The sequence below is a fragment of the Mesocricetus auratus genome, unplaced genomic scaffold (assembly GCF_017639785.1).
Source record: "Mesocricetus auratus isolate SY011 unplaced genomic scaffold, BCM_Maur_2.0 Super-Scaffold_100026, whole genome shotgun sequence".
Taxonomy (NCBI): domain Eukaryota; kingdom Metazoa; phylum Chordata; class Mammalia; order Rodentia; family Cricetidae; genus Mesocricetus; species Mesocricetus auratus.
Genome location: NW_024429207.1, coordinates 10,696,439 through 10,714,757, shown reverse-complemented (window position 1 = coordinate 10,714,757; position 18,319 = coordinate 10,696,439). Strand labels below are relative to the sequence as shown.

Below are 18,319 nucleotides of genomic sequence, written 5' to 3'. Positions count from 1 at the left end.
AAGGACATTGTCCTGAACAATTTATAGATACTAAGCATATATAATAATACATGTGTAGAAGTATGCATTCAAATACATAAGAATTGAAGTGCTACTAGTCTAGTTTTTCAAGACAGGGTTTCTCTGTGGCACTGGAGGCTGTCCTGGAACTCGCTCTTATTGACAACGCTGGTCTCGAACTCACAGAGATCCACCTTCCTCTGAATCCCAGTGCTGGGATTAAAGGTGTACGCCACCACTTCCTGGCTAATGTTTACATTCTTAACAACATTTTCAAGAACTTTTCTAGAGTCATTACCAGTAGGTGAAATTCCCCAGTGGTGGTGAGGTGCCTGCTCCATCAGATGCTGTTGACTACTCCACAAAGTGATTGCCCATCTTTTACTAAGCCTGAAGTGACCATTAGTCCTCTGAGACTCACATACTTGTAACCAGTAGATGTTGTCATTTATTCTGTGAACAGAAAGCTTACAAACTCATGGAAGCTTAACAAATCATTACTGAAGGAAATTGCAGTCTTTCTAGAATTGAGTGAAAATGAATACACAATGAATCAAAACTTATAGGGCACAATGAAAGCTATTCTTTTTTTTTCACAGTCTTTAATGGAAACTGTGCATGAGACACCCCTACTCCTGCATCTTCTCAATCGTTTCTTCCTTGTACTTGCTCTTCTCCTTGCCTACTTGTCGAGACTTGGCTTTCCTTTCCAGGATCTTCTTGCGGTCTTTGTCCAGCTTTAGCCTGGCGATACCCACCTTGCTGGGGTGGATGCCCACATGGACAGTCGTGCCATTAGCCTTTTCTTGCTGCACTCGTTCGATGTAGATGACGTATTTCTTCCTGTACACCTGGACCACTTTGCCAATCTGCTGACCTTTGTAGTGTCCTCGGACAACCGGAACTTCGTCACCCTTTCGAATGGGCATCGACCGAACATTGTACTTCTGTCTCAGCTCTTTGGAAAGAGGGGAAGACACGATCTTCCTCCGAATGTGACAAGGTGCATTGAAATGCTGTTTGCGGTTCTTGCTTCGGTCAGAAGTCACCAAGGGATTGAACTTCCTTTTTGGCGGCTGCGATCCAGCCCAATGAAAGCTATTCTAAGAAGCAAGTTCATAACATTAAGTGCCCACATAAAAATGTTGGACAGATATAATACTAATAACTTAACAACACTCCTGAAAACTTTAGAACACAAAGAAGAAATCACACACAAAAGGAGCAAACAGTAAGAAATAATCAAACTCGGGGATGAAATCAGTAAAATAGAAACAAATGAATAGAAAAAATACAAACATTCAATGAAACAAAGTGTTGGTTCTTTGAGAAAATAAATCAGATTGGCAAACCTTATCCAAATTAACTAAAATCTAAATTAATGAAATTAGAAATGAAAAGGGAGACATAACAACAAACACCAAGAAAATACAAAGAATCATAAGAACACACTTTTAAAAGCTGTACTCCACCAAATTGGAAAATCCAAAAGAAATGGATAACTTTCTTGTACATACCACTTACCAAAGTTAAATCAAGATCAGATAAGAATTTTAAACAGATCTATAACCCCTAGTGAAATAGACACAGCCATTAAAAGTTTCTCAACTGAGCTCACAGACCCCAGACTGACTGCTGGAGAAACAGCATAAGACCAAACTAGGACCCCTGAATGCAGGTGTCAGTTGTGGGGGCTTGGGCAGTCTATGAGGTCTCTGACAGTGGAACCAGTATTTATCCCTAGTGCACAAATGGACTTTGGGAGCCCATTCCCTATAGAGGGATACTCTCTCAGCCTAGATACACAGGGGAGGGCCTAGGTCCTGCCCCAAGTGATGTGACAGACTTTGATGAACCCCCATTGGGAGGTCTCACTCTCCCTGAGGAGTGGATGGGGGTGGGATGGGGGTTGTGGGCAGAATGGAAAGATAGGAAGGAGAGGGAACTGGGATTTGTATGTAAAATAAGATTGTTTTTATAAAAATTAATTTAAAATAAGCAGGCAATTCTTATGCATAAAAAAAGAAGCTGGGTGGTTGTGGCACATGCCTTTAGTCTCAGGACTTGGAAGGCAAAGGCAGGCGGATCTCTGTGAGTTATGTCAGCCCGGTCTACACAGGGAGTCCTAGGATTGCCTGGAACCTTGCCCCAAAAAACCAAAAACAACAAAAGTAGATAGATAGATAGATAGATAGATAGATAGATAGATAGATAGATAGATGAATAAACACTTCCTGAATAATATAGGATGTAGGAAATAGCCTTAGACTTGATCAACAGGGTTACATGGAACTAAAAGAGTTCTTACAGAATTCTTTGCCACATTCCAATCCCAGTTACTACTTCCTCCTCTCCTCCCACACCCTCAACTCCTCCTCCTCCTATCTGCTCCACGGAGAGGGTAAGGCCTCCCATAGGAAGTCTACTAAGTCTGTCACATCATCTAATTGAGGCAGGACCAAAGCACCTCCCCACCTCTACACCCCTGTGTATAGGCTGGCCATAGACTCTCTCCACATAGAATGGACTCCACCAAATCAGTTTGTACATTAGTGTTAGGTTTTGGACCCACTGCCAGTGACCTCATATATTGTCCCAGTCACACTGTATTCAGGGAGTCTAGTTTGGTCTTATGCAGGTTCCCCATTTGTCAGACCTGAGTCAGTGATCTCTCACTAGCTTGGGTTAGCTGATTCTGTGAGTTTCCCCATCATGGTCTTGATTCCCTTGGTCTTAACTCCTTTGTTCATATTATCATTCCTCCTTCACTTCAATTGTAGTCCAGGAGCTTGGCCCATTGGTTAGTTGTGGATTTATGCATCTGCTTCCATCTGTTTCTGGAAGAGGGTTCAGGCTTCTCTGGAGTTATGGATTGCAGGCTGGGTATCTTTTGATTTATGTCTGATATCTACTTATGAGTGAGTACATACTATATTTGTCTTTCTAGTTTTGAATTACCTCACTTAGAGTGGTTGCTTTCTTGTTCTGTCCACTTGCTTTTGAATTTTAGGATGTCATTGTTTCTTACTGCTGAGTAATACTCCATTGTATAACGATACCACATTTTCTTTATCCATTCTTCAGTTGAGGGGAATCTAGGCTGTTTCCAAGATCTGGCTATTACAAATCATGTTTCCATGAACACAGTTGAGCAAATCTTCTTGTGGTGTGAATGTGCCTCCTTCAGGTATATACCCAACAGTGATATTTCAGGGTCTTCAGGTAAGTTGACCACTAATTTTCTGAGAAATATCCATACTGATTTCCACAGTGGCTGTACAAGTTTGCACTCCCACCAGCAATGGAGAAGTGTTCCTCTTTCTCCACATCCTCTCCAGCATAAGGTGTCATTGGTGTTTTTGACTTTAGTCATTCTGATCAGTGTTATATGGAATTTCAGAATGATTTTGATTTGCATTTCCCTGATGACTAAGGATGTTGAGTATTTCTGTCATTTGAGATTGCTCTGTTGAGAATTCTCTATTTAGATCTGTACCCCACTTTTTGTAATGGACTGATGTTTGTAGGGCTGCAATCAGAACCAGCCGAACAGTCCGGGGTCTGTTCCTGAGTGGGGAAGTGCGGATGAGGGAAATGCTAGCTATGTATATTAAAGGAAAGACAGAAACAGGATAGTGCCAGGAGGGCAGATTCAGTTAACACTCCTAGCTGCACATACCACTTGACCTTTAGGCACTACATAGCTGCATTTATCACCTAGCCTGTGGGGAAAGTGTAAACTTGTCTGAGCCTAGGTCTATTGTTAATTAGATAGGAGACATTCACCACCAAGTAAGTCTAGGGCATCCTGCAGCCATTAAGCTAATATCTTAATAGGAGTCGAAGCTCTCTGAACTCATGGCAAGATGAAATAGATTTCCAATATATGGGCCCCAACAATTTTTTAATTGAATTATTTGGTAGTTTGATTTCTAGTTTCTTGAGTTCTTTGTATATTTTGGAGATCAGCCCTCTGTCAGATGTGGGGTTCGTAAAGATCTTTTCCCATTCTGTAGGGAGCCGTTTTGTCTTGTTGACTGTGTTCTTTGCTTTACAGAAGCTTCTCAGTTTCAGGAGGCCCCATTTATTGATTGTGACACACAACGTACCTTTTACTCAGCTACAAAATAATGGAATTTGCAGAAAGATGTATGAGTGTGAAAGTAATTATATGAGGCTAGCCTGGATGAATAACGACTGTGTGTTTTCCCTCACTTTTCTTTTTTCTTTTTTTCTTTTTTCTTTTTTTTTTTTTTTTTTTTTTTTTTTTTTGGTTTTTCGAGATGGGGTTTCTCTGTATTTTCTTGGAGGCTGTCCTGGAACTTGCTTTGTAGACCAGGCTGGCCTTGAACTCACAGAGATTATACTCACTTTTCATTTTTACCTTGTGTTTATATACATATGTGCATATGTATATTTATTGGTCGTTTATGGTCCTGTAAAATACTTAAATATATATATATATATATATATATATATATACATATAGGTGTGGGTATGGATCATGAAATAAGAAAGTGAACCCTAAAGGGGGTAAAAGATTTTGAGTAACAGAACATGTGTGAATGATACCAAAAAGGGGACTACAGACTACAGTAGTGTAAGAACACAAAGGATTGTGGGTAAGTGGGCAAGACAGGTAGGAGGTGAGTCTGGACAGATGTTCAGTGATTAAGGACATTTACTGCTCTTGCAGAGAACTGGAGTTGAGATTCGGGCATCTACATTAGGTGGTATCTGTAACTTCTGTTATGAGGAATCTAATGTCCTCGTCTGGCATTCAAGGGCAGTTGCATACAGATAGATACACATTCTCACACAGATCCATGCATGGAGACAAAAACAAAAATGTGAAAAGAAAAAAATAGGAGCAAATGAATGGGTGAAAGGAAGAACAGGGTATCAATAAAAAACCAATTACATATGAAAATGTCATGACAAGCTCATTACTTTGTATGATAATTTTGAAAATAAACAAAAGATAAAGGGAAAATACATTTCTTGGTTTGAGTTCCATTTGTGTATTGGGTATTCTACCGGTTTATTGACTTTTATTCATATTTCTTAGTTTCTTAATTGAGTAAATAAAATGGAACCATCTTCACATGAATGAGCTGAAAGATCAATGACTTAGCATTATATGTTCAGCAATTCACATTTTTGAAGACAAATCTTGCATACCCTTCCATTCTAAAATAATTCAGAATCATGCTTCCAATATTTAGACTATACAATGATGAGTGTTTTGTGGAAAAGAGAGAGAGAGAGAGAGAAAGAGAAAACTCATTCAGAAAATTTTAGGGAAACCAATGGAAAACTTTACTTTCAAAATCATTTACAGACCACCATGCTTTAAAATTAGAATTCAACAAGAACACAAGTTGCAAAAAACCTACAAACTCATGGAAATTGAAAGATGCACAATTGCACCACTCCTGGGTCACAGAAGAACTAAAAAAAAGAAATTAAAGACTTCCTAGAATTCAATGAGAATGAAGACACAACATACCCAAACTTATGGGACACCTTGAAAGACGTGATAAGAGGAAAGTTCATAGCACTAAGTGCCCACATGAAGAAACTGAAGAATAGTCACACTAGAGAATTAACCAGCACAACTGAAAGCACTAGAACATAAAGAAGCAAATTCACCCAGGAGGAGGAGTCTTCGAGAATATCAACAAGATAGGCAAACCTTTATCCAAACTTACCAAATGGCAGAAAGGGAATATACAAATTAACAAAATCAGAAATGAAAAGGGGGACATAACAACGGGCACCAAAGATACCCAGAAAATCGCCAGGTCATACTTTGAAAACACCTGTACTCCACAAAATTTGAAAATCTAAAGGAAATGGTTAATTTTCTGGATAGATATCACTTACCAAAATTAAATCAAGAACAGATAAGCAATTTAAATAGACATGTAACCCCTAATGAAACAGAAGCAGTCATCAAAGGTCTCCCAACCAAAAAAAAAAAAATCCAGGGCCAGAAGGCTTCAATGAAGAATTCTACCAGAAATTCAAAGAACAGCTAATACCAATTCTCTTCAAAGTATTCTACACAATAGAAGCAGAAGGGACACTGCCAAACTCATTTACAAGACTTCAATGATGGTATCCAAGCCACACAAAGACACAACTAAGAAAGGGAACTACAGACTAATATCCCTCATGAACATTGATGCAAAAATATTCAATAAAATACAGGCAAATCCAATTCAAAAAGACATCAGAAAAATCATACATCACGATCAAGTAAGCTTCATCCCAAGGATGCAGGGATGGTTCAAAATATGAAAAGCCATCAATGTAATCCACCATATAAACAAACTGAGAAATAAAAATCACATGATCATCTCACTGAAAAAGCCTTTGACAAAATCCAACAGCCCTTCATAATAAAGGTCTTGGAGAGATCAGGGATAACAGGAACATACCTAAACATAATAAAAGCTATATACAGCAAACCAACAGTCAACATCGAATAAAATGTATAGAAACTCAATGTGATTCCTCTAAAATTGGGAACAAGGCAAGGCTGTCCACTATCTCCGTATCTCTTCAATATCGTACTTGATTTTCTAGCCAGAGCAATAAGACAACAAAAAGAGATCAAGGGGATACAAATTGGAAAGGAAGAAATCAAACTTTCACTATTTGCTGATGATATGATAGTTTACATAAGTGACCCAAAAAACTCTACCAGAAAACTACTACAGCAGATAAATACCTTCAGCAAAGTGGTAGGATACAAAACTAACTCAAAAAAATCAGTAGCCCTACTATATACGGAAGATAAATGAGATGAGAAAGAAATCAGAGAAACATCATCCTTTACAATTGCCATAAACAACATAAAATACCTTGGGGTAATGCTAACCAAACAAGTGAAAAACCTGTATAGCAAGAACTGCGAATCTTTAAAGAAATTAAGGAAGATATCAGAAAATGGAAAGAACTCCCATGCTCTTGCATAGGTAGGATCAACATAGTAAAAATGGTAACTTTGCCAAAAGCAATCTACAGATTCAATGCAATCCACATTAAAATCCCAGCACAATTCTTCACAGACCTTGAAAGAGCAATAATCAAAGTTATATGGAAAAATAAAGACCAACGATAGCCAAAAGCAACCCAGTACAATAAAAGAATATCTGAATACATCACCATCCCAGACTTCAAGCTCTATTATGGAGTTATAGTCCTGAAAATAGCTTAGTATTGACACAAATGTAGACAGGTAGGCCAAAGGAATCAAATTGAAAACCATGATATGGACCCATACACCTATGAACACCTGATTTTTGACAAAGAAGCTAAAATTATACAATGGAAAAAAGAAAGCAACTTCAACAGATGGTGCCAGCGTAACTGTATGCTGGAGTGTAGAAGACTGCAGGTACATCCATGCCTATCACCACGCACAAAACTTAAGTCCAAATGGATCAAAAACCTCAACATAAATCCAGCCACACTGAAAATCTTAGAAGAGAAATTGGGAAGTACCCTTGAACAAATTGGTACAGGAGACTGCTTCCTGAACAAAACACAAGTAGCACAGACACTGAGATCGACAATGGGACCTCATGAAACTGAGAAGCTTCTGTAAGGCAAAGGACACAGTCAGCAAGACAAAACGGCAGCCCACAGAGTGGGAAAAGTTACTCACTAACCCCACATCTGACAGAGGCCTGATCTCCAAAATTTACAAAGAACTCAAGAAGCAAGTCGCCAAAACACCAAATATTCCAATTTTTAAAATGGGGTACAGAACCAAATAGAGAATTCTCAATAGAGGAATCTAAAATGGCTGAAAGACACATAAGAAAGTGCTCAGGATCCTTAGCCATCAGGGAAATGGCAATCAAAACATCTCTGAGATACCATCTTACTCTTGTCAGAATGGCTAAAATAAATTAAAAAAACACCAACAAAAAACAAAAAAACAATGACAGTCTATGCTGGAGAGAATGTGGTCAATGGGGAACACTCCTTCACTGCTGCTGGGAGTGCAAACTAATACAGCCACTTTGGAAATCAGAATGGCGGTTTCTCAGTAAAAGGGAATCAGTCTGTCACAAGATCCAGCAATTCCACTCTTTGACATATACCCAAAAGATGCACATTCATACAACAAGGACATCTGTTCAAACTTGTTCATAGCAGCATTCTTTGTAATAGCCAGAACCTGGAAGCAACCTAGATGTCTCTCAACTGAAGAATGGATAAAGAAAATATGGTAGACTTACACAATGGAGTACTACTCAGCGGGGGGGAAAATGGAATCTTGAAACTCGCAGGCAAATGAATGAAACTAGAAGAAATCATCCTGAGTGAGGTAACCCAGTCACAAAAATACAAACATGGTATGTACTAACTCATATATGCATTTTAGACATAAAATAAATGATTACTAGCCTACAATCCATACTGCCAGAGAAGCTAGGAAACAAGGAGGACCCTAAGAGAGGCATACATGGTCCCCCAGAGAAGGGGAAAGGGATAAGAAAGATATCCTGAGCTCTTTGGGAGCATGGGAGAAGGGGAGAGAGAGTTGGGAGAAAGAGAAGGGGATAAGAGGAGCAGAAGGGAGGACATGAGAAAGCAGGAAGTTCAAGTCAGGGGAAGAATAGATGAGAGCAAGAAAAGAGATACCATAGTAGAGGGAGCCGTTATAGGTTTAAAGAAAAATATGGCACTAGAGAAATGTCCAGATATCTACAAGGTTGACCCCAACTAACAATCTAAACAATAGTGGAGAGGCTGCCTTGAATGTCCTTCTCTGATAATGAGATTGATGACTAATATGTCATCCTATAGTCTTCATCCAGTAGTTGATGGAAGCAGAAGCAGACACCCACAGCTAAACACTGAGCTGAACTCTGGAATCCAGTTGCAGAGAGGGAGGAGTGATGAGCAAAGGGGTCAAGACCAGGCTGGAGAAACCCACAGAAATAGCCAACATGGACAAGGGGGAGCTCATGGCCCCCAGACTGATAGCTGGGAAACCAGTATAGGACTGTCCCAGCCCCCTAAATGTAGATGTCAGTTTGGAGGTCTGGTTAATCTATGGGGCCTCTAGCAATGGATTAGTATTTATCCCTACTACACGAATGAATTTTGAGAGCCCCCTCCATATAGAGGAATATTCTGTCAGCCTAGATACATGGGGGAGGGTCTAGGCCCTCCTCCAAATGATATGACAGACTTTGAAGCTCCCCCATGGAAGACTTCCCTGGGGAGCAGAAGAGGGATGGAATAAGAGGTCAGTGTGGGACAGGGGAGGAGTGGAGAGAGAGGGGATTGACATGTAAAGCAAGTTTGTTTCTAATTCAGAAAAGTGCAAAAATAAATCATTTACATGTTGAAAATGCTATTATAAACTTTAAGATCTTATACACATTAAATACAGTTGGTCCCGTTTCTTTGTTTCAGGGCTATAGTTTCTAAGAGGCAGCCATCAGTGATGGCATAGAAACTTTACTAAGGGCGAGGAGGAGAGACAGAACTAACCTAAATGCAAAAGATAATAGGTTCCATTTATTAAGAGCTGACTTGGTGCCAGGCACTATTCTAAGCACTTTGTGAGCCTCAGTCCATTCTCTGAACTCCAAGAGGTCCTCTTCAGGTTGGGCTAGAGGCCAAATGGAAATTGGTGTCCCTGGCTTCACTTCCTTCAATGATCCACAGGGGCAAACGGAATGTGGAGCAAAGAAGTGAACTCAGATTCTGCTTCCCAAAATACTTCTGCTTTTACTACTTTTCTCTAAGTTGCTCAATAGCCACTGGGGAAGAGGGTGCCAGGATAGCAGGGAAATGGAAAGAGAATGGTAGACGATAAAAAGCTCAAAGAAAAAAATCTTCCATGAAGACAAAAAACACCTTAGACTGGGGTTGTAATGAAATTTATCCTTTGACAATTTCATATGTGTATTCAGTCCATTCTGATTGCTGTTACTTCTGCCTTCTCTTTCCCACACTGTATCCTTCCATTTTCTTTGTGTCTCTGTGTGTCTTCTGGTGTGTTATCTCTATGATCAAGACCATAGCCAAAAACAGCAAGGGAAAGGAAAGCATTCACATTCCATATCACATTACAGTCCATCATTGAGGGAAGGTAGGACAGGAACTCAATCAAGAACGTGGAGTCAGGGACCATAGAGGAAGACTTGCTATTGTACTTTTCTCCATAGCTTGCCTAGCTTGCTTTTTTTATATATACAACTCAAGGTCATATGCCCATAAGGCACCAATCACAGGATTCTTGGCATTCCCATATCTTCAGTTGAGAGTCTCTCTTTTCATGTCACTCTAGTTCATGTCAAATTGACAAAAAAAATATTAGCCAGCACATTGGATCTGACCGGAAACGTGTGTGACCATGTGATTAAAGTTAACCCTTGAAGCTGAAGATAATGGCTGCCCCATCTCAGAGCCTAATAATTGCAAATAGTTTGAAGTAAGCAGTAGAGTCCAGGGAGCCCCTCCTGTGGCCATGAGTGACTGTGGGGCACGCTTGTCCTATGCAGGCTCAGCTCATGCGGTGATAGCTGTTCTGAGTTCATGGTTACATTAACTGTGTAGTAGCCAGAGGCTGAGGATTGCCTTCCCTCTCCTGATCTTACATTCTTCTGTTTTTAGACATGATTTTTTTAATTTAAAACAAGCTTTTCTCATTTTACATACAAATCCAAGTTCCCACTCCTTCCCCTCCTTCCGTTCTCGCCACCTATTCCAACACCACTCCATCCACTCCTCAGAGAGAGTAAGGCTTTCCTTGCAGAGTCAACAAATCTGCACATCTCTTTGAGGCAGGATTTCTCTCTTTAACAGTTCAGGCTGTCCTGGAACTCATTTTGTAGACCAGGCTGGAACCAAACTCACAGAGATCCACCTGCCTCTTCCTCCCAAGTGCTGAAACTAAAGGCATGTGCTCCCACTGTTTGGCAGCTGATCTTACATTCGTTCCTTCCCCTCTTCCAAGAATCTTAGAGAGGGTACCATATAAGAAACTTAATTAGAGCCCTTATCTGTCACTCATTCCTGTCATCTTGGGCAACCAGTCTCTGCATCCACCACCATTCAGTGTAAAGATAGGCTTCCATGATACAGGTTGAAAGTAGCCTTTTTCTGGGGTATATACACAACTATTTAGAAAACAGTTTATTTTATGTTTATTTAACTTAACATCCATAGCAAATTCCCTCATAGAGCCTATAGCTTCTTTGATGTGTGAAATTTTTTAACCAGGTTTATAATATCAGGCATTAGTTCCCTTCTGTGGAGGGCAATTGGTTATCTCCATAGCAGTCATCCACTAATGCATGTGTGGGTACCTCTTACCTAACAGACTGGTGTTGTAGTTCATAGAGTTCTCTGCTCAATAAGACTGGTGATGTCTTTTCTTCCTGAAGTTGCTTATAGAGTACCTTCTACCACTTTGAAAATTAGCCAGCAGTGAAGATCTTTCTAGATCAACTACAGTTGGATTTCTCTGTATCTTGGAACCATGGTGTGTGGTATCTTCAGCAATGGGGTCTTATCACCTAGCTCTCGTTGACAACCAAACATAAAGGAAAAGCCTGTCTTATTTGGGTCTCCGCAGCTTCCCTAATGAAGAGCTTAGGTCTCTGAAATTTTTTTTGTTTAGTATCTTTCTGCTTCTATGATCAAAGCTATTTATCCATGCAGAATATCTTCCTTCAAATTCTTCCTTATATTTTTATTGGGTTAGAAGATAGTAGGTTTCTGTGTGGCTTTTTCAAACAACCTTCATCTTGGTTAACACTCCTCCCAGCCCCTTCCCTCCCTATTTGTAAATTTTTGTGCTCTGCTAAAATAACAGGCTTAATCTAGGATACAAAGGCACATGGGATAAATACAAAGGCTCAACAGCAATATTATTTCTATGTGGGAAGAATTGCTTGATGGTCAGATACACTATTCTGGCAATGAATGGGTCCCACTGAACTCATAAGGATCTGTCCAGACTCTGCTCATTAGTAGGACTAGAACAATTATACAGGACAGTAACTATCCTTTATATAACATGTCCTGATTACAGGTCTCTTCACCTTGACACCCAAGAGACCCTCTGCACCCTGGATGGTTCATGTACAAAGCAGCAGTTAAGTGGACATTGCTAGAAGCCTTCTCCTTTTTAAGAGAATAATATATTTCTCCTAGATTCCTGGAGATGGTTTTAATGAAATCAGTCAATCAAAGCAAAAGGGTAATCACAAAAAAACAACTAATAAAACTCGAAAATTGAGAGCCAAGCATGGTAGTACATAACCATAGCCTCAGAATTGGAAGGTTTGAGCAGAAAGATCCCAAGTTCAAGATCAACCTGGGGCTATATAGTTGGATCAATCCTGCCTTTAAAAAGTGAAAATACAAATAACTTTTGGAGACTTTTGGTTGATTTTTCTATTTTTCTGGCTAATTTTCATGTATCATGAGTTTAATTACAATATAGTACAGTAATGAATTTAATCAAATAGAATTTATATTACATTGAATGCATTTTTTTTGGTTTCTTGAGACAGGGTTTCTCTGCATTGTTTAGGAGGCTACTCTGTAGACCAGGCTGGCCACAAACTGGTCTCATAGAGATCAGCCTGCCTCTGCCTCCTGAGTGCTGAGATTAAAGGCATGTGCCACCAACGCCCAGCTTGAATGAATTTTTTTAAAAAGGTACATGGTATTGCATAATATGCTGGCTTTATGTCAACTTGACATAAGCTAGAGTCACCAAGGAAGAGGAAGCCTCAATTGAGAAAATGCCTCCATAAGATCAGACTGCAAGAAAACCTGTAGGGCATTTTCTTCTTTCAATTAATTTTTTATTTAAATTACAAACAATTTTATTTTACACACCAATGCAAGTTCCCTCTCCTTCCTGTCCTCGCATTCCCCCCACCTCCCCATCCTACCCCGCCATCCACTCCTCAGGGAGGGCGAGGCCTTCCATAGGGGATCATCAAAGTCTGTCACATTATTTGGGGCAGGACCTAGGCTCTTCCCTTGTATCTAGGGTGAGAGAGTATCCCTCCATAGGGAATGGGCTCCCAAAGCCCCTTCATGAACTAGGGATAAATACTGATTCTACTGCCAGAGGCCCCATAGACTGCCCAAGTCTCCCAACTGACACCCACATTCAGAGGGTCTGGCATGCATGCATTTTCTTAATTAGTGATTGATGTGGGAGGACCCAGCCCATTGTAGGTGGTGCCATTGCTGGGTTGGTGGGATTAGGTTCTATGAGGAAGCAGACTGAGCAAGCCATTGGGAACAAGCCAGTAAGCAGCACTCCTCCATGGTCTCTGCATCAATTCTTGCCCCCAAATTCCTACCCAGTTAGTACTCAGTTAGTAAACAGTGATATAGCAGTACAAGCCTAATAAATGTATTCTTTCCCAAGTTGCTTTTGATCATGGTGTGTTATGACAGCAATAGTAACACTAAGACATAATTAACGCCAAACACTGACTTTATCATTTTTGTAATTATGCGTATGTGTATGGATATCTGTGTATAGGTATGTGCATGTGAATTCAAATGCTGGCAGAGAGCAGAAGGGGGCTCTGACCCTTCTGGAAATATAGTTACAAGTACCTGTGAGCAGTCATGTGGGCACTGGAAGCCAAACTTTGGTCCTTTGTAAGAGTATCAAGTGCGTTCAACCTCTGAGTCATCTGTGCAGACCCTGTCCTTATTGCTTTGGTTAATAAACTTATAAAATTTATACTGGAAGAAAATAAACAATAGGATGTATTTTACTAATAATGTATTGAAGTCCAAGAAAATGATGTAAATTATGCCAGCTGAATGTATAAAATTATAAAAAAAACGGGGAAAATAGCTCAAAAATAGAAAGTGAAACACATAAACATATTTATAAAACATGAAAGCAAATGCAAATTAAAGTACATTCTCCTTTTGAATCTCTTCAATTAGGAAAAGACACTTTAAAAGATAATATCTCATGCTGGCAAGGGAATAAAGAAATGGTACTCTCACACATCTCTAATTGCATTTTTAAATGCTCCAATACTTTAGGAAACTGATTTGGCATTATATTAAGAGTCATAAAAATATTTCATAATTTCTGTGCCAGATTCCCATTTATGTAAATCTGCCTTAAGGAAATACTCCAAAACAAGGAAAGTGTTATAAATTCAACTCAACATTTTAAATTATAGCTACAAATAGAAAAAATAAATTTCCAATGACAAAACAACTGAAGTTTCAGCACATTTAATCATTAGGATATCATGCATACCAATAGAGTTAATCATTGTAAACACTGTGGAGCAATGTCTAAAGTGCTAGTGGCATAAAATGATGAATGGATAACTCCTTATATTTTCAGAGCCATTATAAAAATAAATAAAGACAGAACATATGACTATTTTTAAAACCCCTGTTATTTGTATGATTCTACAAAAATAAGTACATGTTTGGGGAAAGATGAAAATATTTACCAAATGGCCTTACATAAATACTTAAGCATAATGGAGTTTGGTTTTTATCTTTCTACACAAAATTCATACACATATAGCACTTTATAAATTCTAAATATAACTTGTAGAATGCTTTAATTATTTATAGGAGCTTAAACAAAGATCAAGTACAATACACTAGGAAATTTCAAAGTACTTTTACTTTTCTACATGGCAACTTGGTCAAGAGGAAATTGAATTAATAACATACGGCTTAGAAACTATAATAAACAAAACACTTCACAGCACTTCCCATAGGATCTAATCAAAGTAATGCTTAAAGATATATCCCTAAATTTAAATGTGTTCACTTTAAATACATAAGCAACCTATTAACCAAAGACTGCTTTGAACATACACCTTAAGTAGCATAAAGTAAGAGAGAGATGAACAAGTAAAAGAGGGGAGGGAGGAGAGGACAGAAAAGAGAATGGAGAGGACAGAAAGAGAAAGGAAGAAAAGAAAGGAGGGAGGGAGGCAGGGAGAAAGGGAGGGAGGCATGGAGGGAGGGAGGAAGGGAGAGAGGGAGGGAGGGAGGGAAGAAGAGAGGAAAGGTGAGAGAGGAAGGGAGGGAGGGAGAGAGGGAGGGAGGGAGGGAAGATGTCTTAGGGTTTCTATTGCTGTGAAGAGACATCATGATCATGGCAATTCTTATAACATGTAATTGGTGGCTGAAAGTTTCAGAGGTTTAGTTCATTGTCACCATAGCAGGACATGGCTGCAGGCAGACATGGTGCTGGAGAAGGAGCTGAGAGTAGAGAAGGACCTACATCTTGATCTGCAGGTAACAGTAAATAAACTGTTTCACTGGGTGTAGCTTGAGCATAGGACATCTCAAAGCCCATCCCCACAGTGACAAGCTTCCTCCAGCAATACCACCCCTGCTCCAACAAGACCACACTTCCTAAGAGTGCCACTCCTTTTGGTGCTTCTTTCAAACACCCACAGAGGGCAAAAAAATTCCTGCTGACAAATTCTATAGCAACTAGTATCTAAATCTAGGATCACATTAAAAAGGAAGATAAAACAATTATATGTATAAAGTATAAACCCTTTGTTATTTAATCTAGGTAAAAAAAAATCTTGAAACATACAAATCCTTCCTCTGCTGGAATTGACACCCATTTTCCTTTTTCTAAATCTATCTTCAACAATAAACTGTTATGAAAGGACAAACAGCCTCATTAGACCTGTGCTGGCTAATTTAATGTCAACTTGACACAAGCTAGAGTCATCAGAGAAGACAGAGTCTCAACTAAGAAAATGCCTCCATAGTTTCCGGCTGTAGACAAGCCTGTAGGGTGTTTTCTTAATTGGTAGTTGATGGGAGAAGAACCAGCCCATTGTAGATGGTGCCATCTTTGGACTGGTAGTTCTTGGTTCTATAAGAAGGTGGGTTGAATAAGCCATGAGGAGCAAGCCAGTAAGCAGCACCTCTCCATAGCTTCTGCACCAGCTCCTGCCTCCAGGTTCCTGTCCTGACTTTGCCCAGTGATGAATTGTGATGTGGAAGCATGAGTCAAAGAAACCCTTTCCTCCCCAAATTGCTATGCTCATGTTGTTTCATCACAGCAATACTAAACCTTCCACAACTTCACTTTGGAATTTAAAAACAGTAAAAAGTAGCATACTACACAGCTTTATATCCCAGCCATGGATGACTTCGAAAGTCACAAACCTGCCTACTCCTGTTTCCTCATTCACAAATGAAATATTACGTTGAAGTCTATTAAATTATTGGTATTTCATCATATTTGACCTATTAAAATCACTATTTTTTTTAGATTTAGCCTTATGGCTTTGTGTTTGTACAAACAACGGCATATGTATTTAACTAATAACTTTGTACTATATATTTCTGGTGAAAAGAAGCCACTCCCACTCAGCTCTAAGATGTGGTAGTCTGTGCTTATCTTTGGGGGTATTCTTTAAGGTCCCTGAGAATATAAAAATCTACAAGTCCTCTAGTTGCTTGCATAAAGTCACATTGAACTTGCATGTAACCAAAGCATGTCTTGCCCTTGCTTTAAATCCTCCCTAGACCATTTATCACACTAAACACATTGTGCATACTATGTGAATAGTTTTGCACTGTATTTAGTGGAAAATAATGACCAAAAATTCTGCACTCCACATAGATACAATGTTTCCTTTAAATGTCTTTGACCCATGCTTCGTTAAATATACCAGTGAAGAACTCACACACATTAAAAGCTAACTGTATTTCTCCTTTTCTTTTTGGAAAACAAACTCTCTGACTCCCAGTTCCCATTAATTGTAGGCTTCCTTTTACTTCAGTAAATCAGTGGCTGATAGGGTTCTCACTGGTGGTATTACGCATACATCTCAAAGGTGTGCTAAAGATCTTATGTTCATATACATTATATAAAAAGATTTGGGTTTAGAGAGAAAATGTGAAACTACTAAATGCAAGAGCACAGCAAAGGTTTTATTTGAAATGAGCTGATGGCTGAAGCAGATAGTCATAGTCAAGGTATGACAGAGTGAAAAGATGGCTGAGCAGTTAAGAGCTCTTATTGTTGTTGTAGAGGTTCAAACTTGGTTTCCCAGAGCCACAAGGCAGCTCACCATCACCTGTAACTCCAGTGTCAGGCAATCGAGCACTCTCTTCTGGCCACTGCGGGTTCCTACAGGATCACATATATACAATAAATTAATAATTAATCTTTTTTAAGATTCAAAGAATAAGGATGACTTAAAGAAATCACAGTGTCTGCCTGATTTAGCCACAGCTAACACCTAATGACAGAATTTCATTCTGAAATTATTTTCCCACAGTACCTTAGTAGATACCTAAATCCTATCTCTCTGGGGTAGTAAAGGGAATCTTTTCATTATTATGGTTGTATCAAAAGACAAAACAAAGTACTAAAGTTGATATAACCAACACATAACTAAGAATAACAATAATGTCATATTGATATTATAAGCAACACTAAAGTAAAAACAAACTTAGCGACCAACAAGAAGAAAGACCTAAAACCTCTTTGAAAATTACTTTTGAAATAATCAATACCTGTTCTAGTTTACTGCCAGATGAAAGATCTTTATCCTTATCATAATACTGAAGCTGTATAACATCATCTCCAGACTCTTTTCCAGAGCCCCAGGGTTCATGCCGGTCTCACAGCTACGAATCTAACCTCATATTTATGCCTGATTGCCATGCCCTGCTTTAAGACTCTTTCCTCACTTGAGATCTAAATTTTCTTTCTTGCATATTTCTTACAGTTTCAGAGTTCTTGCTTGCTTGCTACATATTCTTCATTCAAAGCAGTAGATTTAATCACTACATTCTTTTTTTTTATTCTTTTTTTTTAATTTAGATAAGAAACAAGGTTGCTTCACAAGTCAGTTCCAGGTCCCTCTCCCTTTCCCTCCCCTCCTCCCGTGCCTTCCCCCCATCCCCCCCGTTATCCCCTCGTTCCCCCAGGGAGGGTGAGGCCCTCCATGGGGGTGTCCATAGTCTGTCATTTCATATAGGGCAGGGCCTAGACCCTTCCCCAAGAGTTCAGGGTGAGAGTGCACCTCACATTGTTCTGTGGGAGTCCAAAGTCCGTGTGTATACTTGGGATGGGTACTGATCTGCTGCCCAAGGCTCAATAGATTACTTAGGCCTCCTCACTGACACCCAGATTCAGGGGGTCTTGATCAGTCCCATGCTGGATTCCCAGGCTGATGCCTGGGATTCAAGAGTTAACCTTTGTCTGGTCAGCTGTTTCTGGGGGTTAAACCAGCCCAGTCTTAATCCCTTTGATCATCAGTCCTCCCTCTCTGATACTGGCTTT

At 39.4% G+C, this 18,319-nt stretch overlaps 1 protein-coding gene across 1 annotated transcript; it reads right to left on the bottom strand.

The window, feature by feature from the left end:
* Positions 1-615: 615 nt before the first annotated feature.
* LOC101825547 (60S ribosomal protein L26-like) lies at positions 616-17,648 on the bottom strand. Its single transcript, XM_040731730.1, has 3 exons — positions 17,597-17,648; positions 17,100-17,158; positions 616-1,103 (listed from the first exon to the last, which is right to left on the bottom strand). The coding sequence occupies exons 1-3, from the start codon at positions 17,646-17,648 to the stop codon at positions 630-632; spliced, it is 585 nt and encodes a 194-aa protein (XP_040587664.1). The 3' UTR covers positions 616-629.
* Positions 17,649-18,319: the final 671 nt, after the last annotated feature.